Source organism: Grammomys surdaster, unplaced genomic scaffold (genome assembly GCF_004785775.1).
Source record: "Grammomys surdaster isolate TR1022 unplaced genomic scaffold, NIH_TR_1.0 275, whole genome shotgun sequence".
Taxonomy (NCBI): domain Eukaryota; kingdom Metazoa; phylum Chordata; class Mammalia; order Rodentia; family Muridae; genus Grammomys; species Grammomys surdaster.
In genome coordinates this window covers 2,289,331-2,315,634 of record NW_021604716.1, presented here as the reverse complement: position 1 = coordinate 2,315,634, position 26,304 = coordinate 2,289,331, and the positions used below count along the sequence as shown (strand labels likewise).

Sequence of the window (26,304 nt, the reverse complement as noted above, 5' to 3'; positions counted from 1 at the left end):
CATGCATAAAACACACACACTAAAACTTTTATGAGAAATAGATTATTTGATTATTTAAAAATTTAGTTCTAAGCTTAATTATTTCCTCCATACTAGACTCAGGGGCTTCTTGCTAAGAGGACTCATGATGCTGTGGGCAGACAAGCCACTAGAAAGCTGGGGGAACTCTTCTTCTGTAGGAATTTGCAATCACAGAGCAGCTCCAGCCTTTCCAAATTTGCTCGCCTTATTGATGTCCAGAAGCGATGCCTTCACTTTCCTGTCTCTTGTTTTACAGCATAAAAATCAATGCCTTTTCATTCCCAAATACCTCACTGGCCTTTGTACCTGGGGTAGGAATCAGAGCACTAAGTAACCATGGCACTGCCAACATCAGCACCAACTGGGAAGTCAAGGCTCCACTTTTGTGAGTATCCCACTGATGTCCACTACTGTTAAAGGGGAAAATGGTGATAATTCACTGCTGTTTTCTGTGTAAGCGTCTTCCTTTCTGAACCCATACTTTCTCAAGAGAGTTATTGGGTGAGTGTTGGCTCTGGAATCCTTGCTTTGAAGGGAGGCGGAGGAAAGGCACCCTCTCATAGAAGGAGAGCAATGGAGCATTTAAGATTTCCTAAGAAATCTTAGGGTGTAGTGGTATATGCCTTTAGTCCCTGAACTAGGGAGTCAGAGCCAGGCAGATCTCTGTATGCTCAAAGCCACCCTGGTCTACAAAGTGAGGATGGCCAGGAGAACAGATACAACAAGACTCTGTGTGTGTGTGTGTGTGTGTGTGTGTGTGTGTGTGTGTACATATAATTTAATGTATAAATAATAAAAACTTCCTAAGAACTAGAAGCCACTGGGAGAAAAATTCCTACATATTCCACATTTTCAGTCCACTGACCTGCACCAGATGGTTAGTGCATTCCCCCATCTGCAGGGTCAACTAGTGGAAATGGAACTTGTATCTCACATGGAGGTTGGAGGGTTGTAGTTAGCTTGAGCCTCACTCTTTTCCAATCAAAAGATCCCTGTGCCCTCCAATAGAAGACAAAAGGATGAAGCCAGGAGTCGTGCCTCAACATGTGTAACTCAAATACTTGAGAGACTGAGGCAGGAAAACTACTGACAGCTCGGGCTACATACTGAGTTCTTGACCATCTGAGTTACAGAATAAGATCATATCTGAGAGAGTAGAAAAAGAAAGAGGAGAAGAAAGGGAGGAAGGGGAGGAAGGAAAGAGTAACAGAAACAAAAAAGCTATTGGGTTGGAGAGATGGCTCAGTGGTTAAGAGCACTGGCTGCTCTTGCAAAGATCTTGAGTTCAGTTCCCAGCCCTCACACTGGATGGTTCGAACCTGCCTATAACTCTTGCTCCAGGGGTTCTGGTGCCCTCTTCTGACCTTCTTAGGCACCTGAGTGTGTGTGTGTGTGTGTGTGTGTGTGTGTGTGTGTGTGTGTGTGAGAGAGAGAGAGAGAGAGAGAGAGAGAGAGAGAGAGAGAGAGAGAGAAGTTAAACTCAAAGTATATCTACAAACCAACTTCTATAGACAAGTCTTTGACCCAATATAAAAGTTTGGTTTGTCTTGATTAGCACAGAAAATAACACAGTCAACCATTCACTAGGGTACTCTACAACCAGTTATTAAGTGCCTGTATATCATTTTCCCAGTCTAATAGATTCTGGATAAATAGCATGCTCCCCCATAAACAACATAGATTCATATACTTTCTCACTTCTTTGATGGTTTGGCAGTTATGTGTTGGGGAATTGTTCTGTGTAGGGCCCTCTGCAAGGTCTTGAGTAACATTTGATCCACTGCCTCAAGGGCTCTCCATGTGCTAAGCATACCTTGCCCATGTGCACCCCTCCTAGGTAAGGTGTTCACTCCTGGTGTTCACCCCTGGTGTTTCCTCTTGAAATGAATACTGTATGTAAATGGTATTCCATCTTGGCTTAGCCACAGCAGCACCAGAACACCCGGGATGACATAAACACAGCATCCTCTAGCTGCCTGTTTCCATACTCACCACTGTTTATTCAGTAAGCACTCATTCAGTACACACCATGCTCCTGAGTCTGTTGCAGGTGTTAGGGACCCTGATGTGAGCATGACAACGTCTCTGTCCATAAAGAACTTATCAGACCCATGTATAGCACAGACTTGGGTAACCTTTCCCTTTCTCTCCTAACAGCCAGGACTCGGGAGCTGCCAATCTGTTCCTCTCTGGAATCTACTTTACTGGCATCGTTGTCTTCACCCGTAATGACTTTGGTCACCCAGCTCTGGAACTCCAAGACTGCCATGTACAAGTGAGCCATGCCCGAGTCTCCTTTTCTGGAAGCCTCAGGTGAGTGACAGCAACCTAGTGGAGAGGACTCTCCCTGAGCTGGAGCTTCCAGCTGCCACTCAGAGAAGTCTCCCACTGGCGTCTGCTGATCTCTGATAAACTCCCCTTTTCATTTTCCCCTAGTGGCCTGTATAACTCCTTTGCTGAGCCCATGGAGAAACCCATTCTAAGGAATTTAAATGAAATGGTGAGTGTTCAGAAGTTAGAGAACCACTGTCAAATGGTATCAGCAAGCTTATCATACTTGAATAATTTTTATCATAATGCTTATTGAGCGCTAACTGTATGCTAGGCAGTATCCAAGACACTTTAATTCATACTATTCTCTGCAATTTAATAGTTTCTTGTGGTTCAAGCATTGTGGCAGGAAACACAGAAATGAATGAAACTACATTCCCTTCTTCAAGTTTCCCCAATAGGATGGACAAGCATTTTGCTCCCAGTGCAGGCCTGGCTAGACTAGGAACTACTGAGAGCAAAAGAAAGAAGCAGATATTAGTCAGTCTGGGAGAAAACAAACTCAGGCTTGTAAAGCAGGCCCTGAACTAGGGCTTGAGTTTAATGCATGGTCACATGACAATGAGACTCAACTAAAGGTGTTCAAAGAAGGGGACATTTTGTTTATTTAGGGAACTGGGCCTTGAAGTATAGGTAAGATTTTGGTAGATGGGGAATTGATAGGGGTATGGCAGGTATTTCCAAGAAACACATGAAGAATACATTTAAAAGGCATAATAAGTTAGGTTGCCTTCTATAACACTAAACATCCTGATTCTAGAAGTCAGGGCTTAAAGGAGGAAAGGGTGGACTTGGCCATGTTCTCTCTTCTTCTCACCATACCTATCCAGTATCCCTTTCTCATATTTTGGAGGAATTAAGGACAGGGTTAAAGGAAGATGAGAAGGAAACATGGGGAGGGATCTTGGCACTCGTGATCCCAGTGCTTGGCTCTGTGCCTGCTAGACAGCAGGTGTTTAATGACTGAAATCAGCGTGCGCTCCAAAGCATGAAGCAGCTTGCCCAAGGAGACTGTAGAGCTGGTCAAGGTGCCCTGAAGCTATGTGGCCTTCTCTTATGCCCGTCTGACAGGTAGCAACTGCCAGTGAATATAGAACCAGAAAAGGAACTTGGAAATAGTGTTTTAAATGGAGTTTGGTCCTTTGGCCTCTTATAGCAGGATAATGGATATGAATTAGGGGTTAGGAGTATGGCTCTGTTGGTGGAGTACTCGTATAGCATGCACAAAGCCATGTGTTTGGTTCCCAGCCAACTCCACAGCGTGGTTGAGCATACCAGTAATTCTAGCCCTTGGGAGGTGGAGACAGGAGATTCAGACGTTCAAGGCCATTTACTGATACATAGTAAGTTGGAAACTAGCCTGAGCTACATGATATCTTGTCTCAAAAAAGGCAGCAACAGAGTTACCAAATACAGAGTGCGAACTAGGCAGTATTCTGTAGACTATCGGTTTCTCCTCACAACTTGAAAAGGGGAATCTAATGATCATATCCATGCTGCAGTGAGGAAACTGAGGTCATACTGAAAGTAAGTTGCCAGTAGCTTCCACTCCCAGGCCTGGCTTTCTAGCCTCTGCTAAAACCATCAAGATGGACGAGCATTGGTGAGCACATGGCTGGCACATCTGTGTTTCCAACTTAATAGTTTCTCTCTTCAATATACTTTACTGGCATCCACTCTTTCAGAAATATAAAACAGGACAGGGAATGTCTCCCAGCTGATAAAGAGCTTGCCTGGTTTGCATGAAGTCCCAGACCACCACATAAACCGGATATGGTGAGGCCCACATGCAGTCATAGCCTTCACCTTCCAGGCAGAAGTATTATAAGTTCAAAGTCATCTTAGACTACATAGCAAATCTAAAGGTCAAAGTGAGCTACATGAAACCATGTCTCAAGGAAAGGAGAGGGATAGAGGGCAATAGAGTCCTAAACAGATTTCTAATCTTGTGGTCTCTTCAGTTAGAAGTGAAGGTTCCAACTGAAGGCACTTCAGACAGGACTTTGAGCTGCTGGTGCAATGGGCGGCAGGAGTATTCAGACAGGAAAGACACAGCTGGTGTGGGAGCAGGTTCCTCTGGTGTGACTCCAAGAGTGTGGACAGAGCACATGCCATAACATGTCTAGAAAGAAAAGCCAAGCTCTTTTATGGAGTTAATTGGGTGTGGTTCCAGTTGCTATGAAACTCAGCCAGAACCCAATGACACACTGCCCATACCTGTGGAGGCTGAAGTCCAAGAGCATCAGCTGACTTAAAGGAGCATTGTCATGGCCACAGGGATAATGTCTCCCAAGCAGAAGGTTTGTTTTCAAGATGGTAACATGATTTTTCAAACATTCTTTTGGTCCAGCTTTGTCCCATAGCCATCGACCAAGTGGAAGCGTTCAATGTCAACATCAGCGCACTGGAGGGTGAGTGGTGGGACTGACTTACGGTATGGGTCTCTGCTCAGGTTCAAACTTTACCTAGGTCTTTTTTCTAGGCAATGAAGTGCCCATTTGTCACCTACTCTTGTTTTCTCTTTTCTGCCTGAAAATGAGAATTCCCAGACTCCACATAGGACCATGGACAATCCTTGCCACAGCTCATGTACTCCTTGGCAACTAACCAGCTTTGTTACAGTGCCAGAGAAGTGGTTCACGGGGATACACAGGGGAGCAAAGGAGAAAGTGTCTCCCTGGCTCTCATCCAAGCTATGGCCAGCTTCTTGACCAGGTTAAGGTTGCCTAGCTTCCTCTAACCACTTTTGGAGCCGCCTTCAGTATGTATCAGGTCCACCCATCAGTACTCCTTCTGCCTCCCTTCTCACACCTTGGCTTTGCCCACACCGACAACTCTATGGAGAAGAGGCTCCTCTCTCCCTCCATTCATTCCTTTAACAGATCTTTACTGAGCCTCCATTTCACACCAGTACTTTTCTGGTGTCTACCCTCTACCTCTACCTTCCTTCCCTCTACCTTCGCTTGTCCTTTTCATTTCTCCTTTTTTAAAGACTCAGCTTAAGAGACCCTCCCTTCCACACCCCAAAGCAATGCCTCCTCTCGAATGCTGCTTTATACATGTATTTCTTTGCATCTCGTCCATGTGCTTGCCAACAGTGTACAGAGAGCACTTAGAATCACCTGAACACGGATCTTGGTGCTGGAGATACACAAAGCCTAGGAGACAGAAAACCCACCTTCATGGGACTACCGGGAGGGAGCAGTAAACAAGCAAGTAATACCTGTATTAGGGAAATTAAGAGTGATAAGAAGAAAAAAAAGGGAGGGGCTGAAGAGGAGTCTCTGATTTAGATAATGTGATTAGGAAATGCACCACCCAGCAGGTGACATTAAAGGACGAACCCAAAGGAACTCAGGAGTGAGTTTCCCCCCAATCTGGGTTATCTTGGTCCTTTTTCTGTGGCTGTGATAAAATACCAGAGGCTAGGTAGATTTATAAACAATAGAAAGGTATTTGTCTCATGGTCCTGAAGGCTGAAAAGTCTAAGATTAAGGAGTTACACCTGGTGAAGGTTTCCATAACAAGTCACAGCGTGGCAGAAGTACAAGTGAGTGCACAGAAGACACAGAGGAAATCAAGGCAAATTTCTAACAAACCTACTCTCAAGTCCACTATCTAGTCATAGACTATTCCAGAGGCCACTGCCCCATGGCCTAGTCACCTCTTAAAGTCCCACTTCCCAATACCCATTATATTGGCAATTACATTTAAGTGTGAGTTTTAGAGGGATGCTCAAATCATAGCAAGCATGAAGAACAGTTGGGTAGAATAGATCATATGCTCAAAGGCCATGCAGCAGGAGTGTGCTGAGTGCCCTGGAGAGACCATGAGACCATGATAGGACCAGAAGAAGGGCGTGGTTGAGGGGAGTTCAAGAAATCAGATTGTCAGAGAGGAGCCTAGCATAACTGTCCTCTGAGATGCTTCGCCCAACAGCTGACCGAAATAGATCAGAGACCCACAGCCAAACATTAGATGGAGGTCAGGAATCTTGTGGAAGAGTTGGGGGAAGGATTGAGGGACCTGGAGGGCATAGGGACTCCACAAGAAGACCTACAGAGTCAACTGACCTCGACCCTTGGGCCCTAACAGAGTCTGAACCACCAACCAAAGAATACACAAGGGCTGGACCTAGCCCCTCCCCTGCAGATATGTGCAGCTTAGTCTTCTTGTGGGTCCCCCAACAACTGGAGCAGGGGCTGTCCCCGACTTTTGCCTAAGGATCCTGTTGTCCTAACTAGGCTCCCTTGTCTGGTCTCAGCTGAAGATGTGCCTAGTCCTGCAGTGACTTGATGTGCCAGGATGGGTTGGTTCCCAGGGGGTGCCTACAGCCTTTTCAGAGGAGAAGGGGAGGTGGTGATGGGAGGGGATATGTGAGGGGGGACAAGAAGGAGATGGTTTGCAATTGGGATGTAAAGTGAATAAATAAATTAATGGAAAAAATAAATGAGTTTGCAGGTGGGGGAGGGGATAGTCAGACTTGTCAGGGATCTGGGACACTGTAAAGTCTAACTCTTAATTTGACACAGTCACTCTGGTGTCTGGGATAATAATAGACAGGAAGGAAGAGTGAGGTGACAGCAGAGAAAGATTTAACACAGTAGAGCAATGCAAGGACTGCAGCTAGCCTGGCAGAGTGGCAGAGACAGAAGATGCGTTCCTAATCTGGACATACCTTTTAAGTAGACAGCAGTAATGGCCACAGATCAAATGTGGGTTAAGGGAGTACTCAGGAATGACCTCAGGTCACTCTTAGCCAGAAGAAAACTTTGTGGTCAGATCATCAGGTCACCTTCAGGAACCTTCTTCCTGTACTAGATTATAATTTCCTGGTCATGTGTCTGTCCCCTCCTCCTCCAGACTCTGAGTTCCTAGGGGTCAAGAGCTTTGCTCTAACATCAGGCACAGGCCAATAAATACTGAATCAATGAAGGGATAAAAGGCAACAGGCAGTGAGACAGAGGATGGATAGAGAGGAAGTGAGTGGATGGGGAGGAAGGGCAGGGAAGAATACTGAGATGCAAGAACTGTGCTGTGTACCTTCCTCCCCAACCTCAGTGCCTTCACTGTAAGAATCCTGACCCCACCCCCTCATGGAGAGGTGATGAGATCTGATTAGATTGGGCACTTTTATAACATTTTAAAAGCTATATTTAGGACTGGAGACTAAGAGTGCTGGTATCTCTTGCAGAGATCTCAGGTTCTGTTCTCAGCATCCACGTCTGGTAGCACATAGCCTCCTGTTAATCCAGTTCAGGAATTCTGACAGCCTCTTCTTGCCTTTGTGTGGCCTCTCCACACACGTGATACACTACAGATAAGCAGGCACTTACATACACATGAGTGGAAATGAACTGCACAAAACTTAACAGCCATAAGTGATGTAGGATAGCACCGTTTTTACTAACTTGGCAAACCACTTCACCTCCTCCTGCTTTTCATCCTCATCTATGGCATAAACCAAACATGATATGAATGAAAGTATTCTTTTATGATATTCTGGCGATCCTTAGGTACCTTCTTGGATTCTGGAAGGAGTCTTCAGACCACAGAGCACAGAGTACACAGCAAAGCTCCTCTCCCAAGCCGAATCATAGCCCATGTGCTGCACTGACATCATCTCAGGCATAAAATCTTTCCTCTGAGAGACTCTGCTCACTGTAGTCCCTACTCACGATTGTCCATCCAGTCCCAGAGGAAGCTTCTCTGATGATGATTGGATAAAGCCCTGATCTATGATTATATCTAAGTATCATTGATAATCATTTTATTGCAACTATTTTTTTTAGACCAGTAATGTTTGGTTTTACCCTAAGTCTCTGGGCTACCTGTTCTCTGATTCTTGGTCACTCAAGCAATGTCAGGTATTGGCTCTGACTCCGTGAGTGGTCCCTAAGTCAAATCAGACATTGGTTGGCTACTGCCACAAGTTCTATGCCACCATTGCCCTAGCATATTTTGTAAGCAGGACAAATTATAGGTCAGAGGTTTTGTGCCCAGGTTGGTGTTTACGTTTCTCTTTTGGTAACCTGTAGAGTGCCTTCCTGCACCATAAACACTAGAACATACATGAAGGTTCCATGTAGCCACAGCTCAATTTCTCCATGTTCACGGAGTTGTGGGGTGTTGTCCTCAGCAATAGGGTCCTGCATCCCATCATTGTCCTAGGAACAGCCTGGATGGTCTTGGCCAACAACTCAACTGAATGGAACCCAGTACTGCTACTGGAAGCCTCATTGGATGACAAGATGGCCACTTGAGACTCCGTATTGCAGTTATTAGGGGAACTCATTAGGACCACCTTCATGTGTTTTAGGGAGTTTCTGATGGACTAGTTTTCATGTCATCCCTCACATGCTCTTCAGTCTCATTTTTCTCTCCCTCCATTCTCTCCTTCTACTCCACTTCTCGTCTGGCTGCCCACCAGGCGCTCCTGTTCCCATCCCCACCTGCCCCCAATTCACTCATATTCTGTTTACTCATTCTTCTGTTAAAGGGACATCTAGGTTCTGGATATTATGGGGAAAAAATGAACATGGTTGAGTCAGTGTTTTGTGATAGGATGGCACATCCTCTAGGTGTATGGCCAAGAGTGGTATAGCTGTGTCTTGATATAGATCTATTCCCAGTTCTCTGAGGAACAGCAATATTGATTTCCATACAATTCCATTCCAAACTGTCTGAACATGTTTACTCCCACCAACCAAGAAGGACGGTTCTGCTTGCTCTGCTTCCATGTCACTTGTGTTATCTTAACCATTCCGACAGACATAAGATGGAATCTCAAAATAGTTTTGATTTGCATTTCCCTAATAGCTGTGGATGTTGAACATCTTCGAGTGTTTCTCAGCCATTGAAGATTCCTTTCTTAACAATTATTCTCTTTTTAGATCTGTACTACATTTTTGAAGGGACATGTGTAGCTCTGGCTGTCCTGTAACTCACTTTATAGAGGAGGCTGGCTACAAATTCAGAGATTTGTCTGCCTTTCCTCCTGAGTGCTGGGACTAAAGGCATGAGCCATAGTGCCCTGGTACCTGCACCCCATTTTTTAAATTAGATTATTTGTTTTTGTGATATCTAGTTTCTTGAGTTCTTTATATATCTGTGATATTAGTCCTCTCTCAAATGTGGAGTTGATAAAAATCTTTTCCCATTCCATAAGCTGCCATTTTGTCTGATTGATAGTGACCTTTGCCTTACAGAAGTTTTTTCAGTTTCATGGGTCCCATGTATTAATTGTTGATCTTAGTGCCTGGGCTATTGGTATTCTGTTCAGAAAATCATTTTTTGTGACAATACATTCAAGATTGTTCCCAATTTTCTCTTCTGTCAGATTCAGTGTATCTGGTTTTATGTTGAGGTCTTTGATCCAGTTAGACTTTTGTGCAGGGTTTTATGATACATATGGATCTATTTTGCATTCTTCTACATACAGACATCCAGTTTGACCAGCACCATTTGTTCAAGATGCTCCCCTCCCCAGTGTTTATTTCTGGCTTCTATACCAAAAATCAAGTATCCATATATGTGTGGATTTATATCTGGGTTTCAATTCAATCACACTGATCACCTTGTCTGTTTTTATGCTGTAGTCAGTAATTTAAGCATGATATTCTTATCTGTTCCCTTTCTAGTTCCCAAAAAGTTAACAGAAAGACCTATTACATTTATTAATAAGCTTTAAGCACTATGACTGGGCAGATACTCATCTATTCTAACTCTCTAAGCTATCTATTTCCCAGCCAAAGGCCTTGTGTTACATGCAGTGTGAGTCTCACTCTGGCTTGCTCTGATCCATGTGTCCTCACGTCTGCTCTATCATTGCAAATCCTCATGGCAAATCCCTTGGCAAGCTGCTCATCATGTCTCCTCATGAGCCGTCTGCCTCATGGTCTCTCCACATGGTCTCTCTCCCTTCTTTCTTTGTGTTCCTTCTCTTACTTCTCTCTCTACCTGGTACCCCTAGCTGGGATCAGAAGTCTAACCTTCTTATCTCCTCTGCCCAGCTACAGGCTGATTAGTTCTTAATTAACCAATCAGAGATAATTGGAGAGCATTCTTTACATAACATTAATACAGGAGATGTTTCAATAATTATGAGAATGCTAGTCTCTGAATGGTCACCAGATCTCTGGGCAGAGAAATCTGCAACTAAATATACAGAGCACAAGTCCAACCCCCAACAGTATGCCAATACCATGCAGTTTGTATTACTATAGCTCTGTAGCAAACTTGAAATCAGGGATGGTGAGACCTTCTACAATTCTTTTACTGTTCAGGATTGTTTTAGCTATCCTAGGTTTTTTTGTTTTTCCATATAAAGTTGAGAATTGTCCTTTCAAGGTCTATAAAGAATTGTACTGGAATTTTGATGAGAATAGCTTTGAATCTGTGTAGATTGCTTTTGATTGGATGACCGTTATACTATATTAATCCTACTGATCCATGGACATGGAAGATGTTTTCACCTTATGATATTTTTTACAATTTCTTTCTTCAAAGAATAGGTTTTTAATCATGCAAGTTTTTGACTTGTTTGGTTAGAGGTACTTCAAGATGTTCTATATTATCTGAGGCTATTGTAAAGGGTGTTATTTCCCTGACTTCTTTCTTGGTTCATTTGTAATTCATATATAGGAGTTCTACTAATTTTTTTTTTTTGGTTAATCTTGTATCCACCACTTTACTGAAAGTGTTTATCAGCAGTAGGAGTTTCCTGGAGGAAATTTGGGGGTCATTCATGTACTATCATATCATCTGCAAATAACAATACTTTGACTTCTTCCCTTCCATTTGCACCTCCTTGATCTCCCTCAGTTTTCTTCTTGCTCATCATGAAGAACTGCTGGATTTTGTCAAAGCCCTTTTCTTCATCTACTGAGATGATCATGTGGTTTTTAATCTTTGAATTTGTTCATATGATGGATTACATTTATTGGTTTTCCTGTATTAAACCATTCCTGCATTTCTGGGATGAAGCCTACTTGATCATGGTGGATGATCTTTTTGATGTGTTCTTAGATTCAGTTTGCAAGTATTGAGTATTTTTGCGTCTATGTTCATGAGGGAAATTGGCTCCTAATTCTCTTTCCTTGCTGAGTTTTTATGTGGACTGGATATCAGGGTAATTGAAGCCTGATAAAATGAATTAGGCAATGTTCCTTCTGCTTCTATTCTGTGGAATAATTTGAGGAATATTGGCATTAACTCTTCTTTGAAAGTCTGATAGAACTCTCCACTAAAACCATCTGGCCCTGTGGGTTTTGGTGGTGGTGGTGGTGGTGGTGGTGGAGGTAGTGGTGGTGGTAGTGGTGGTGGTTTTAGGTTTTCTTGTTTTGGTTTGTTTTTTGGGTTTTGGGTTTTTTGTTTTTGTTTGTTTGTTTGTTTGTGTGTTTGTTTTTTGTTTTGGGTTTTTTGGGGATTTTTTGGTTGGAAGATTTTAATAATTGCTTCTATTTCACCAAATAGTGTAGATCTATTTAAATTGTCTCTTCTCTGTATAACTATGGCAAATGACATCTATTGAGAAACTTACCCATTTCTTTTAGATTTTCCAAATTGGTGAAAAACAGGTTTTTATGATATTTTTGTGACTCTCTGGATTTTCCTGATGTTTATCATCGTGTCTGCCTTTTCATTATTTGATTTTATTAATTTGAGTAGCTTCTTTCTGTCTTTAGTTAGTTTGGATAATGGTTTCTCTCTTATTGATTTTGTCAAAGAACAAACTTGTTATTTCATTGTTCTTTTTGTTTCTATTTTGTTGACTTCAGCCCCAAGTTTTATTCTTTCTTGTCATCTATTCTTTTTTGATGTACTTACTTCCTTTAATTCTAGAGCTTTCATGTGTGCTGTTGTTGATATGAGATCTCTTCATGTTTTGTTTGTTTTGTTCTGTTTCTTACATAGGTACTTAGTGCTATGAACTTTTCTCTTAGCACCACTTTCATTGTGCCCCATAAGTTTAGGCATGCTGTGTATTCGTTTTCATTGAATTCTAGAACATCTTTAATTGCCTTTTTGAATTTTTGTCTTGACCCATTTCCCATGCAGTAGAGAGTTGTTTAGTTTCCATGAGTCTGTAAACGTTCTGTTGTTTCTGTTGTTGATGATATCCATGGTGATCTGCTAGGATGTATGGAGTTATTTCAATTTTCTTGTATCTACTGAGATTCATGTTGTGTCAAAGCATGTGGTCAGTTTTTGAGAAAGTTCCATGAGGGACTGAGACACAGGTACATTCGTTTGTGTTTTGGTGAAATGTTCTGTATGTATCTGTTAGGTATACTCGTCTGTGTTTTGGTGAGATGTTCTGTGTATATCTGTTAGATACTCGTTTGTGTTTTGGTGAGATGTTCTGTATTTATCTGTTAGGTATACTCGTTTGTGTTTTGGTGAGATGTTCTGTATGTATCTGTTAGGTCCATTTGAATTATGATGTCTCTGAGATTCAGCATTCCTCTGTCTAGTTTTTGTTTGGATGATCTGCCAATAGGTAAGAGTGTGGTATGGAAGTCTCCCATTATCTGTGTGTGACGTGAATATGTGATTTTAGCTCTAACAGTGTCTCTTTTACTAACTTGGGTATCTTTGTGTTTGAGGCATAAATGTTAAGAATTAAAATGTCATCTTGGTGAATTTTTCCTTTGATGAATATGAGAGAGTCCTTCCCTATCTCTTTTGATTAGTTTTTTATTGTTGTTGATGTTGTTGTTGTTGCTTATTTATTTATTTATTTATTTATTTAGGTTTTTCAAGACAGGGTTTCTCTGTGTAGTCCTGGCTGTCCTGGAACTCACTCTGTAGACCAGGCTGGCCTTGAACTCAGAAATCCACCTGCCTCTGCCACCCAAGTGCTGAGATTAACAGTGTGCGCCAACCTGACTTGGTTAGTTTTGGTTTGAAGTCTATTTTGCTAGATATTAAAATGATTACACCAGTTTGCTTCTTGGATCCATTTACTTGACATAGCTTTTTCCAACCCTTTACTCTTAAGTTATATTTATCCTTAATGTTGAAGTATATTTCTTGGAGAAGAAGGAGGGATCCTATTTTCACATCCATTCTGTTAGTCTCTGTATTTTTATTAGGGAATGGAGACCATTGATATTGAGAGATACCAATGACCAATGATAGTTGATTCCTGTTATTTTGGTGGTGGTGGTGGTGGTGGTGGTGGTGGTGGTGGTGGTAGTAGTAGTGGTGTGTGTTTGCGAGCTCCAGCGTGTGCACATGGTTCCCATCTTTTGATTCTGCTGATGTGAGAAGACTTTATTTCCTGTGTTTTCATGAGTGTAGTTAACCTTATTAAGAGAAATTTTCCTTCTAGCATCTTCTGTAGGGCTGGATTTGTAAATAGATATTGCTTAAATTTGGCTTTATCATTTAATATTTTCTCCATCTATGGTAGTCGAAAGTTTTGCTGGGTATAGTAGTCTGGGCTGGCATCTCTGTTTTCTTACAGACTTTGGGACATTTGTCTAGGACCTTCTAGCTTTTAAAGTCCCCATTAAGAAGTCAGATTTAATTCTAATAGGCCTGCCTTTATATGTTACTTGGTCTTTTTTCCTTGCAGCTTTTAATATTCTTTCTTTTTTCTGTATGTTTAGTATTTTGATTATTATGTGGTGAGGGGACTTTGTTTTCTGGTTCAATCTATATTTGGTGTTCTGTATGCTTCTACCTTTATAGGCTTCTCCTTCTTTATGTTAGGGAAATTTTATTCTATGATTTTTGTTGAAAATATTTTCTGGGTCTTTGAGCTGGAATTCTTTTCCTTCCTGTATTCTGATTACTCTTAGATTTGGACTTTTTACAATGTCTCAAACTTCCTTCCTATATTTTGTTCAAGAATTTTTTTAGATTTAACATTTTCTTTGACTGATATCTGTTTCTTCTATAGCATCTTCAGTGCCTGAGAGTCTCTTTTTTTTTTTTTATCTTGTATTCTCTTGGTAGACCTTGCCTTTGTAGTTCCTGTTTACATTCCTAAATTTTTTATTTCCAGAATTCCTTCATTTTGTGTTTTCTTTACTGCTTCTCTTTCTGCTTTTAGGTCTTGAGCAATTTATTCATTTTTTTCCCACTGTTTCTGTTCTCTTGGATTTCATTAAGGGATTTATTTCTTTCCTGCAATTGTTTGTGTTTTCCTGGATTTCTTTAAAGGATTTACTCATTTCCTCTTTAAGGACCTCTATCATCTTCATATAGATGGTTTGAAGGTCTGTTTATTATGTTTCAGCTGTGTTGGAATATTCAGGTCCTGCTACAATAGTATGGCAGGGCCTCCGTGAGGACATGTTGTCCTGGCTGTTACTGACTGTGGTCCTATACTGGCATCTACTCATCTGGGTTTGTAGTGATTCAATGTCTAGGTGCTGGTTTCTGGGTTTGTCTTTGTTGGGTATGTGTTTTGTTCCTTGGTTTGTTTTCTTTCTGGATTTTCATAGAGTGACCATCAAAACGCTAAACATACAGAACAAGGAAAGAATATTAGAAGTGGCAAGAGAAAAAGACCAAGGAACATATAAAAAAATTAGAATTATACTTGACTTTTTAGTGGAGACTCTAAAAGCCAGAAGGTCCTGGACAGATGTGGTGCAGACTCTAAGGGAGTAGAGATGCCAGAGATCTTCAGTAGCTGTGTGTTGTCTGATTTCCTGGCTTGCCCAACTGTTCACAGGAAATGTCTGTTGGTGTTGGAGCCTGAGATAATGGGATGAGTTAGGGGAAGGAAGGTTGGAGGGGAAGATCTTTGTTGATGTGGTTATAAAAAGATAAAGAGAAAAAGAGAGTATGTTCTGTGGGTTATGTGATGAGGTATGATGGAAGAGGATGTCTCAGCGGCCCACACCAAGGCATCTCTTCCCACTGTAGGAACAGCCGAACATCGGTATAGTAAAAAATAGAGTTTATTCAGGGCATGGGGAGGGGAGTTAAGAAGAGAGTAGAGGCGGAGGCGGGGGCAGGGGCGGGGGCGGGGGCGGGGGTAGAGGGAGGGGGAAGGGGAGGGGAAGAGGGAGAGGAAGGGAAGGGAAGTAGAGGCCTGCCATGACCACGTGGAGAGAGGGGGAAGGGAAGGGGGAAGGGGCGAGGGGACAGAGGGATTAAGAGTGCGAGAGGGCAAGAGATCAAGAGGGAAAGGAGAGGGAAAGGGAGCTCACGGTGGGTTTTCTGCTATAGAGCTGAAGATGAGGCTGGTGGGATTGTCACTAGGGAGCAGTAGGAGATGCATGGGTCTTCAGCCTATTTTTTGCCCTGGGAGGAGCAGGCTTTAAATTAGCAGGGCGTGCCTGCTGTTGTTTGTGGGCTGGGACAAAACAGTGGTGGGGGAGGCTAGAAGGAGAAGATCTATGGGATCCACAGGAAGTGGGGGTGGGACAAGGATGGCTGCCACAGGTGTTCTGCATGTCTGAAGACTGAGGGACTAGCTCTTGAGGAACAGTGGGAGAAGAGAACCAGATAGCCTACCTGGTTTCTGGCAGGCATGGACTCTGGGTTATCAGGGGGTGCCTGAAGGCATTGGGGGCTGGACTCAAACAAAGAGTCAGAGGTGGAAGGTTAGGAAGGGGTGGTCTGTGGGATCCTTAGAAGATGTATGAGGGAGAAGGAAGGATGCAGCTAGTGTTCTGTTGGATTTGTAGGGGAGGTGGCAGTGCTGAAGGCCTTCTGTCTCCCTCTCTGCTCAGCTGCCATGTTTCCAGTGAATGCCTGCTGGTGTTGGAGGCTGGGGTACTGGGATGAGCTGGGGGGAAGGACAGCTGAGGACGAGCCTTGTGCTCCATTGGGGATGAGGTTAGAGAGGAAAGGGAGACCGCAGCGGGTTTCCCGCTACAGAGCTGAGGATGAGACTGGTGGGATCGGATCTGCAGGAGCAAAAGGAGCGGTGAGGATCCACCTGCAGCCTACTTCTCTGTGAAGTTCTTCTTTAAAATAGAAGCACTGGGCCTGTGAGATGAGTCAGGGGTGTAGGTATCTACCGCCACCTGACAACCTGGGAGTTAGTTAAATCATACAAGTTGTCCTCTGACTAACACACACACACACACACGTGTGTATAATATTAATGAATTAATCAATGTAAAAATATTTAAACACAACCACTTGGGCTGGTGAGGTGGCTCAGTGGGAAAAGTGCTTGCCATACAAGCCTCCCAACCTGAGTTCAATCCCCAAATCCATAGAAAGGTAGAGGGGGAAACTCATCCCCAAAGTTGTCCTCTGACCTCCACACATGCACTGTAATATATGTGCAGCCACAGTCACACACACACACGCACACACACACACACACAATAATAATAATAATAATAATAAATAGTAAAGTTTTAAAAATTAAAAAAGGAATCACATGCATTGTGTATGAATGTTTTGTGAACACATGCATAATAAAAAGGTGTGCCAAAATTTTGCTCATGTTTCTCCGAGAGTTGAGGATGAGAATTTACTTTTTTTCTTTTGACTTATCCCTTCTTCCAAAGTTCTCAAATGTAAGCATGTTTCTTATGAAAATGGAGAGTTGGTGTTGCAAACATTATTCATAGGTCAGGCTTTTAACAGACATAAATTTTCTTTTATTTTCTTTGCTGGTCATTTAGTTTTAACCAAGATTGACAACTACACTGTGCTGGATTGTTCCCTGATCAGTCCTCCGGAAATCACTGAGAACCACCTTGACTTTAATTTGAAGGTAACTGTTGCTCTAGAGTACCCAACCGGCTATGGTGAATATTCAGAGGGTGGCTCATGTACAGAAGAAAAAGTACATGCATGATCTTCAAGCCATTTCATTTCCTATAGCACCTGCCTCGTGTTTACACGTGTGAACTCTCCTGGCGAGCCTTTCTTGGTGTTTGTTTTTTATGTCTATCTTCTTGGTGAGAAATATCAAGACATTTTGCCTCTCCCCTCCTGAGATGATTCAAGGCCAGGAGCCTGCAAGATGAATGACCCGCATCTGTTAGAACCCAATGCATCAGGAGGTGCTGAGGAGATGCTCAGCTGGGGACATACTTGCTACCCAAGCATGAGGACCTGGGCTCAATCTCCTAAAGCCCACGTGAGAAAGGCATGGCATGGTGGGACACATGAGGCAGCAATGAACAATCTCTAAGGCTTGCTGGCCAGCCAGCCGGGTGAATCCTCAAGCTCTGGGTTCACTGAGAGATCCTGACTCAAAAAATAAGCTGAAGAGTGATTTAGGGAGATATCCAACATCAACCTCCGCACTACACAAGCACACACAGAGGGAACACCCATGCATGTACAAACACACATACATGCACCCCAAAATGCATATGAACATTCTATATCCTCATGCATGTGTGAGGAATTTAGCACATTAGTGGATTGTGCAAAATAGCAGGTTTCACTGAAGCTGTGGATGTCTGCTGAAGTCATGATTACATAGACGTGGTGGTTACTGGTCCTGGGAAGGCACTATTGTCCTTATCTTCAGTCTTATCCAAATTAATGTCACAGTTCTTTTTTCTGAAACAGGGTCTCACTATGTACCTGTCTTTGGCTGTCCTGAAATTCATTGTGTAGACTAGGCTGGCCCCAAACTTATAGACCTCTGTCTGTCTCTGCTTCCCAAATTCTAGCATTAAAGGCATATGCCACTATACCTGATATATTACGGGTTTTTTTTTTTAGACTAAAAATTGATTTATATTGCCTTCATCCACAGTCTTTCAAATCAGTTAAGTGCTGTTCGAGAGAATATACTTAAACAATGCCCAAGACCTAGTAAGACCAGAATTGAACATTTCAAAAATGCTTCACTAAGCCACTTGGAGTCCATGTCCTCCTGAGTACTTCTGTGGCTCCCAGGTTATTCAGCAGTCACATATTTTAGAGGTTCAGAGCTGGTCATCTAGGAAGCTACTTCATAAGCTATACAGATGTGCACCTTAGCTGACAGCACCTTCCCCCCTTAATCTAAGAAAAATGCCAGCTAGGAGAGTCTCTAGGAGTGATGGATATTCATAGAAATGCTCAAAACTCTCCTGAGCTCTGGGGCAGGAGAACTGGCTCAGCTGTTGGGTACGCATAGTACTTTCAAAGGACTTGAGTTCCGTTCCTAGCACCCACATCAAGTGGCTCACAGCTGCCTGTATCTCCAGTTTCTGGAGATCCAATGCCTCTGACCTTTAAGGACACCTGCACTCACATGAACATACAAAACACACAAACATATAACTTAAAGTAAATCTTTTTGTTAAGCCCAGAGCTCTGAAGCATGGCCACTAGCCAAGGAGCCTAAAGACCTTGTCACGTTCTCATACTTTACCAGGAAGCTTCTGGGATTTTCGTTTTCCTGACTTGAGAGGTTCCAGTTTCTTTGTCTGTGACATTTGTATTTTTACCTGATAGTTGGGTTTCCTTTCTGCTTCTCACAGGGTGCATTCTACCCTCTGGAAAGCCTCGTTGACCCTCCCTTCGTACCAGCTCCCTTCGAGCTCCCAGACAGCAGAGACTCCATGCTCTACATTGGCATCTCTGAGTACTTCTTTAAGTCTGCATCATTTGCTCACTTTGTATCTGGGGCTCTTGGTACCATGCTGTCCACCAGGGAGGTAAGTAAAGCCTTGGAGTGGTAGTTGTGGCCATCATCTTTAACTGTGTGTGTGTGTGTGTGTGTGTGTCCCTCCACCATTTGTCATCTGTGACTTTTGGTCAATTCAATCTAATTCTGTTGATTTAATCATCTGAAAAAGGAGTCTGAGAGTCCTATACTCTTACGTCACTAAAGGGTTTAAACACATAAGGATTCTAGAACAATCTCAGTACACAGTAAGTGTTCTACAACTATTGCTTCTGGATTATATCACCATCATTATCACCACCACGATCACCACCACAACCACCACCACCACAATCACCACCACCACCATCACCATAACCACCACCACCATCATCATCACCACAGCCACCACCATCACCACCACCACCACCATCACCACCACCACCACCACCATCACCACCACCAGCAGCAGCAGCAGCCCTTGCAATCTGCCAATATAAGGATTTCTTATTAGTTATCACAACTGATTTATACCATCAAACAGTAATGCTACAGATACTCATTGATTGTCTTGGCCATGTGTCTCTCTTTTTATTACAATGTCTCAGGGTTTCATTTCTGTGAAGCAACACCATGAGCAAGGCAACTCTTATAAAGGATAGTTCTTAATTGGGGCTGTTTACAGTTTCAGGGGTTCACTCCATTATCACCATGGGAAACATGGTGGCATGCAGGCAGACAGAATGCTGAAGAAGCCTAGATTTCTATATCTTCACCCTCAGGCAGCAGGAGGAGACTGAAATTCCACACTGGGTGGAACTTGAGCATAGGAAACCTCAAAGCCCATCCCCACAGTGACACACTTCCTCCAACAAGCCTACACCTACTCCAACAAGGCCACACCTCCTAGTGGTGCCACTCCCCAAGGGCCAAACATTCAAACACATGAATCTATGGGGGTCAAACCTATTCAAACCACCACACACACCACCACCCTTCTCTGGCTAGTCAACAACAACAACAACAAAAAAATACCCACTTTAAATCTTTTCTTTCTGAGCACTGTAATTATACACACTGTTGTAAACCTTACATTCAGTATGGCTAGGACAGCAGCACCTGGTGCCTTCACCTTGAAAGAAATGCTTACCAGGGAAATTACTTAGGCAACTTGAGCCTTGGGGATCTCTGAAATGATAACAGTGACTTGAGACTTAGCATGATGACTGTAGAATGTTTGCATACAGATTGTGCATCCGTGACACAGTGCTCTCCAGCGAAGAGGGGATTTCTCGAAAGGAATGTGACTTCGGGCAAGTCTCTTGCCTTTTCTGCATCTCAGATTTCCTAAGTTGGGCTATAAAATAAGGTTACCTAACATTTTCTGGCTTCACCTCTTCACAGTTCACATTAGTGAGGATTCTACATTTTACCCCAAGAGTCAGGTCAGATAAAACCTTGCAGTGATGTGGCACTTTGTTTCTATCTTAGATTTCCAACTATTTCAATCAAAATGCTCAAGGAATTGGCAGCGTGCTTTCCAAGGTGAGTGTTCAAGTTCTGCTCCTCAGTGCTCGGTGGTAGATATGTTGTCACTGAAGTCACTTCCAAGAGACTCTTATATTCTCCACATTCTCTTTTGATCCAGGCATGAGTCAATTCATCTTTCTATTTTTAATCCTCTCTTCTTTTTCCTGTGTCTCTTCTTTTCTTTCTCTTCCTTTCTGTTCTTCCTTTCTCATGTCTTAACAGTGTCTCAATATGTAACTTGAGTAAACTTGCAATTCTCCTGCCTCAGCCTCTCATATACTGGTATCACAAGTGTAGATGACCGTACTTGGCCATTTTTCCATTGTACAAGACTTTTTCTTTCTATTCAAATATTCAGAGATGTTTTATACATAAAGCCCATTAAAATACAACTAAAGCATTGTAAATTTATCAAATAACCAATCCACAAAATCCCACCACCCTTAAAATAATTCATTTAAATATAGAAATGACTGGTTTGAATGAAAGCTTTAATCCTTTGTTTGTTTATTTGTTTGTTTCTTTATTGTCAAGACCTTACTATGTAATCTAGGCTGATCTGGAACTCAATATTTAACCCAGGCTAGTCTTTAATTTTTGATCCTCCTATCTCAGCATTTCTAGCATGGGGTTACACATGACTTTAGTAAATAACTCTTACTACCTTAATAGCATCCCAGCTATCATACATAATGGACCTACAGGCTTCAGTTTGTCTTGAAAGACCGAGATGCTTCAGAGAAAGGCATTCAAGGCAGACAGGTCTTGACCTGAACTTCCGTTCTACAATTTATTCTGTGAGAACCGTGAGAAAAGCACTTAGCCTCTCCACAACTCATGCTCCATTATAACACAGCACATGCCTTCAATCCCAGCACTTAGGAGACAGAGGCAGGAGGACCTCTGTGAGTTCAGGGCCAGCCTGGTCTACAAAGTGAATTCCAGAACAGACTACATAGAGAAACATATTTCAAAAAACCAAAAGATAGGTAGATAGATAGATAGATAGATAGATAGATAGATAGATAGATAGAATGAAAATAAACCAGCACTTGGAGTTTTATGAAGAGTAGAAAGAGATGATAAAGTTCCTGGTGTTGTGGCTGGCACAAAGAATGGATTCAGCAAATGCCAGCTGTTGTGATAGTTGGGTTTTGCCATTGCTATGCCTAGAAAAGAGGTGCTTTCTGTCCTAACTTCGTGATGTGAGAGTCACTTAGCACAAGTCACCCCAGGTTTCTGGTTTCCCCTCATTGGCTCCAGACTCTCCATCTCTGATTCTCTCCCTGAACTGGACAGATTGCGGAGATCTACATCTTGTCCCAGCCGTTCATGCTGCAGATCATGGCCACAGGGCCTCCTGTGGTCAACTTACACCCAAACAATTTCAGCCTGGAGCTCCCCGCTGCTGTCATCATGCTCACTCAACTGGAGAACTCTACCATCCAGCCCATCGTCTCCATGGACTTCGTGAGTCTGGGAATACAGGAGGGCAGCCTCTGGGCATAGGTCCTGTTTCTGCTGTGAACCATTGGCCAGCAGTCTCTTGATGTCTGAAGTAAAGGTGATTCCTAAATTAAGAGTGAGGATAGAGTAGAAACCAAGGCTGTCTAAAAACAGACTCACCAACCCGTATATGGAAGTGGCTATATATGGACCTGTGTGTAAAATATCTCACCAATCGCTACTTCCCATGTTCTCTTCCATTTACATTAGAAAGCTGTAATCAAGTTTCCCTGACCAATTAAAGGTAAAAGTAGTACAATGATGGTAAGCAAAATTACACACATGAATGAGAGGAGCCGTTTGGAAAAGGCAAAACTAGAGAGGGTGTGGGGCTGTAGGTCAACGATAGACTGCCTTCCTAGTGTGCGCAAGGCCCTGGGTTTGACCCACAGCACCGCCAAAGATTAATCGAAAAGAAATACTCAAAGAATAAAGCATCACACTTAGCTCCTTTCCCTGCAAGTGTTTTCCGAGCCACTTATTTGTTTGATTTTGAGACAGAATCTCCTCATGTAGCCCAAGCTGGCCTTGAACCCTCTTCATTCCTCCTTTCTCGCCCTTTCAAATGCTATTTATACCCAGGTGCTGCCCAGATGTAGAGATAGTTCTTGCCAACATCCTTGAATATGAGAGACCTTTTGGCTTGTGATGTCTCCACTATAAGAGATTATACTTTAGTTCTAAATGGACAGCCACTCACCTCATTAACAAGGGCTTTCTCGTCTTAGGTTGCTAGTACCCGTGTTGGCCTGGCTATTTTGGGACAAAAACTGATCTGCTCCTTATCTTTGAACAGGTAAGATGAATTAGTTTGACTGTTGGAAACCTTAGTAACAAATCAGAGAACATTCCCCAAAGACAAAGGGACAATTGAGAAAACAAATGCTTTACCACTGTGGGACTGTGAGTCAGTTTGGTACCCTGCCTCTAACAGAACAGATGAATTCAAAGGCTGTACTCAGTAAAAGAAAATTGATCGAACTTCTGTTTCTCTGCTTTCTTCCCATGGGAGTAATAGTAAGATGAAATAGGGACACGGTCATTATAAAAATAATTCTATCAGCGCCAGTCCTGGTGATGACTAAAGTTCCTCTTGGTGACTCAAGAGAGAGTATATTAAATGGAGATATTGCAATAAAAGTGGTTCATGATAATATTTATGTCAAGTATACATCTTTAGGGATTAAGAGACCAGGTTTCAAATCCCTACTCACTGGCCTTATGGCCATGGTCAAGCCTTGCCTTAGTAAGGGTTACTATTGCTGTGAGAAAACATCATGACCAAAAGCAATTTGGGGAGGAAAGGGTTTATTTGGCTTGCATACTCTAAGTCACATTCCCACTGAAGGAAGCTTAGCCAGGAACCCACACTGGGTAGGAAGTGGGAGGCAGGAGCTGATGCAGACGGAGCTGATGCAGACGGAGCTGATGCAGACGCTGTGGAGGAGTGCTGCCCGCTTGCTCCTCAGGCCTTGCTCAGCCTGCTTTCTTGCAGAACCCAGGACCGCCAGCCTGGTACCCCCAAAAATGGTCTGGGCTCTCCTACGTCAGTCAGTACATCAGTCATACTCTACAGGTTGCCTACAGCCTGACCTTACAGAGGCATTTACTCAATTGAGGGCCTTCCTCTCAGATAACTACAGCTGTGTCAAGGTGGCAGGAAACTAACCAGCACAAGTCTACTAACCACTTCCACGAGTCTGTTTCCTTCTGTGTAGTGTAGTGGAACTGGACTGACCCTGTACCCCTCAGACTCTAACAACTGGGTCCTATAACTAGAACACAGACTTTAACAGGATCTTGGCCCATAACCTAGCTAGTCTCAGGAGAGGTAATGAGGTATAAAGGGGCATCACAGTTCCTACATACAGGTCACTCAGTACATGCCATCTTCAAAGTCTGTGATCGCAGAAGTCATGAACCAGACTACCTAGGGGTAGCGTTTACAGAAAGATTAACTGGCCCAGGCTAAACTCATGGAAGAAGAAGAGGTAGTAAAAACAGTCAGAAAAGAACTGAGAAATCAACAGGAGAAAGTCGGCTCACCTCCCTAACTCTTTCAATAAAACCATGTTAAGTAGAAAAAGAATACAAAACTATATAAGTACAATAACCAATTGTGCAATGAAAAGCTTCATACCTAGCCAGGAAACTAGGTCAGCCATCACTCGCTCAAAGAAAAAAAATCAGGATCCAAGATTATGAGATTGGGAGATTAAAGTTTTTCATAAAAATCTTCATTACACTATACTGTTTCACCAGAAGAGGAATCCAGTTGTGAAGGGTGTCTGCACAACAGGGTCACACAGAGAGAAGGCTTCTTGAGGCGTTACTCAAACCTGCCTTCCAAGCACTGCTGCCTTTGCAGAAGGCTTCAAAGACTTAAGGACCAAGGACAATACATTCAAGGATCTTAAAAGAACATGTGGGCATGATGTGTACTGCTTAATCCCAGTGCTGAGGGGCAGAAGCAGGTAGATCCTGGGGTCTTCCTAGCCAGACAGGCTAGCTGAAACAATGAGTCCCAGGGTCAGTTGGGGACCTTGTCTCAAATAAACAAACAAATACAGGGTAATGGAGGAAGACATCTGACGTGGAACTCTGGCTTTCACAGGGTCACACACAGATGAGCACATCACATACACACAAATACACAACACACACACAAATACACAACACACATACACACCACACCCACAAATACACCCACCCACACACACAAGCAACGTAAAAGGTTTAAAAAGTTATAAATGATGTCAGAGTAGAAACTGAAGGAATCTGAAGGTAGCTCTTACAGACAATGTTGTATTAAACTGAGGCACTGAGCTGGCTTTGGGCTAGGTTTGTGGGTCATGCCTCACTTGGGCAAAGAGCCAGAGACTAGGACTTAGGAAAGTTGCCCAGGCTGGGCTGAAAGGCAGTCTTGTCCTCAGGGATGGGAGCAGCAGCTCCGCCTTCTACATCACACCCCAGCCAACTCCTCCCCTCTGGGGCGCTCAGCTGGACCTTTCAGGCTGAGCTGGTTTGGTATTTGGCTGATGTCACAGAGAGTCATCAGGAAAGGAAGGGCATGGGTGGGGATCCATGAGACAGACATCAAAGGAGAAGAACCAGGCAATAATACAGTGTCTCCAGATCTCCCAGCATACCATGGCCTTCGCTCCAACCCCTGACTGAGCTGCTTGGGATTGGCAGTATGGATGTGATATGCAGAAACTCAAGGCAACCCAGTGGAGCGGGATGCTGATGTGTCAGGGAGCATGCCTAGCTGGCTTTAGGTCCCAAAGCTGACGTTTATCAGCTGTGTAGTCTCAGGCAAGTTCCCTAACCTGCTAAGCAAGTGTACTAATACTCAGCCTCCCATTTAGTCCCTACAAGGTTCCTTCAGGATTCTTCCCATTGAGAGTACCTGTCACTCTTCTGTCTCACCCCTAGCAAGGGCTTTGGGAGACACCCTCTATTTCTCTTTATTGTTGAGCTTTAAATTCTACCAGATCCCAGCATGACACCCGCTTTGCTTCACTTAACTTTTGTTTTCTTTTCTTCTTCTCTCATATGTTACATATGACTGTAGTTTCCTCTCCTTCCTCTCCTCTCAGTCCCCTGCCCCCACCACCTCACCTCTCCCTCAGTGGTTAAGAGCACTGGTTGTTCTTCCAGAGATCCTGAGTTCAATACCCAACAACCACATGGAGGCTCACAACCATCTGTGATGGGATCAGATGCCTTCTTCTGGTGTGTCTGAGGACAGTGACAGTGTACTCATGTACATTAAATAAATAAATAAATAAATAAATAAATAAATAAGGGCTGGAGAGATGGCTCAGTGGTTAAGAGCACTGACTGCTCTTCCAGAGGTCCTGAGTTCAATTTCCGGCAACCACATAGTGGCTCACAACCATCTGTAGTAGAATCTGATGCCCTCTTGTGGTGTGTCTGAAGTCAGCTATAGTGTACTCATATATACATAAAAAAAAATAAATCTTTAAAATAAATAAATACGTCTAAAAAAAAAAAAAGCAGGCCTCCCAGGGTTATCCACTGAACATGGCTTAACAAGTTACAGAAAGACTAGACACAAAGCCTCATATCAAGGCTGGACCAAGCAACTCAGTAGGAGAAAAAGGACCATGAGAGGAAGCCCACTCCTGACACAGCCTGAATGGCCAGGAACCAAAGGCAGGACAACTCAGACACCACATGACGTCACTTAAATCTCACTGCTCTGTTTCATGACCTGACACCCATGTGCAGTGTGTCCTGTAGGCTAAGTGAGCACCTGGAGGTGACCTGAACCTGACACCCATGTGCAGTCTGTCCTGTAGGCTAAGTGAGCATCTGGAGGTGACCTGAACCTGACACCCATGTGCAGTCTGTCCTGTAGG

At 43.1% G+C, this 26,304-nt stretch overlaps 1 protein-coding gene across 1 annotated transcript in view; it reads left to right on the top strand.

Moving 5' to 3' along the window:
• Bpifc (BPI fold containing family C) overlaps positions 1–26,304 on the top strand; it is a 49,382-nt gene that overhangs the window by 7,989 nt on the left and 15,089 nt on the right. The window contains exons 3-11 of the mRNA XM_028776984.1: positions 278–406; positions 2,179–2,334; positions 2,458–2,521; positions 4,703–4,763; positions 16,956–17,047; positions 18,759–18,935; positions 20,375–20,428; positions 21,713–21,883; positions 22,648–22,715. Of these exons, the coding sequence (XP_028632817.1) occupies positions 278–406; positions 2,179–2,334; positions 2,458–2,521; positions 4,703–4,763; positions 16,956–17,047; positions 18,759–18,935; positions 20,375–20,428; positions 21,713–21,883; positions 22,648–22,715 (972 nt within the window). The remainder of the gene's footprint in view (positions 1–277; positions 407–2,178; positions 2,335–2,457; positions 2,522–4,702; positions 4,764–16,955; positions 17,048–18,758; positions 18,936–20,374; positions 20,429–21,712; positions 21,884–22,647; positions 22,716–26,304) is intronic.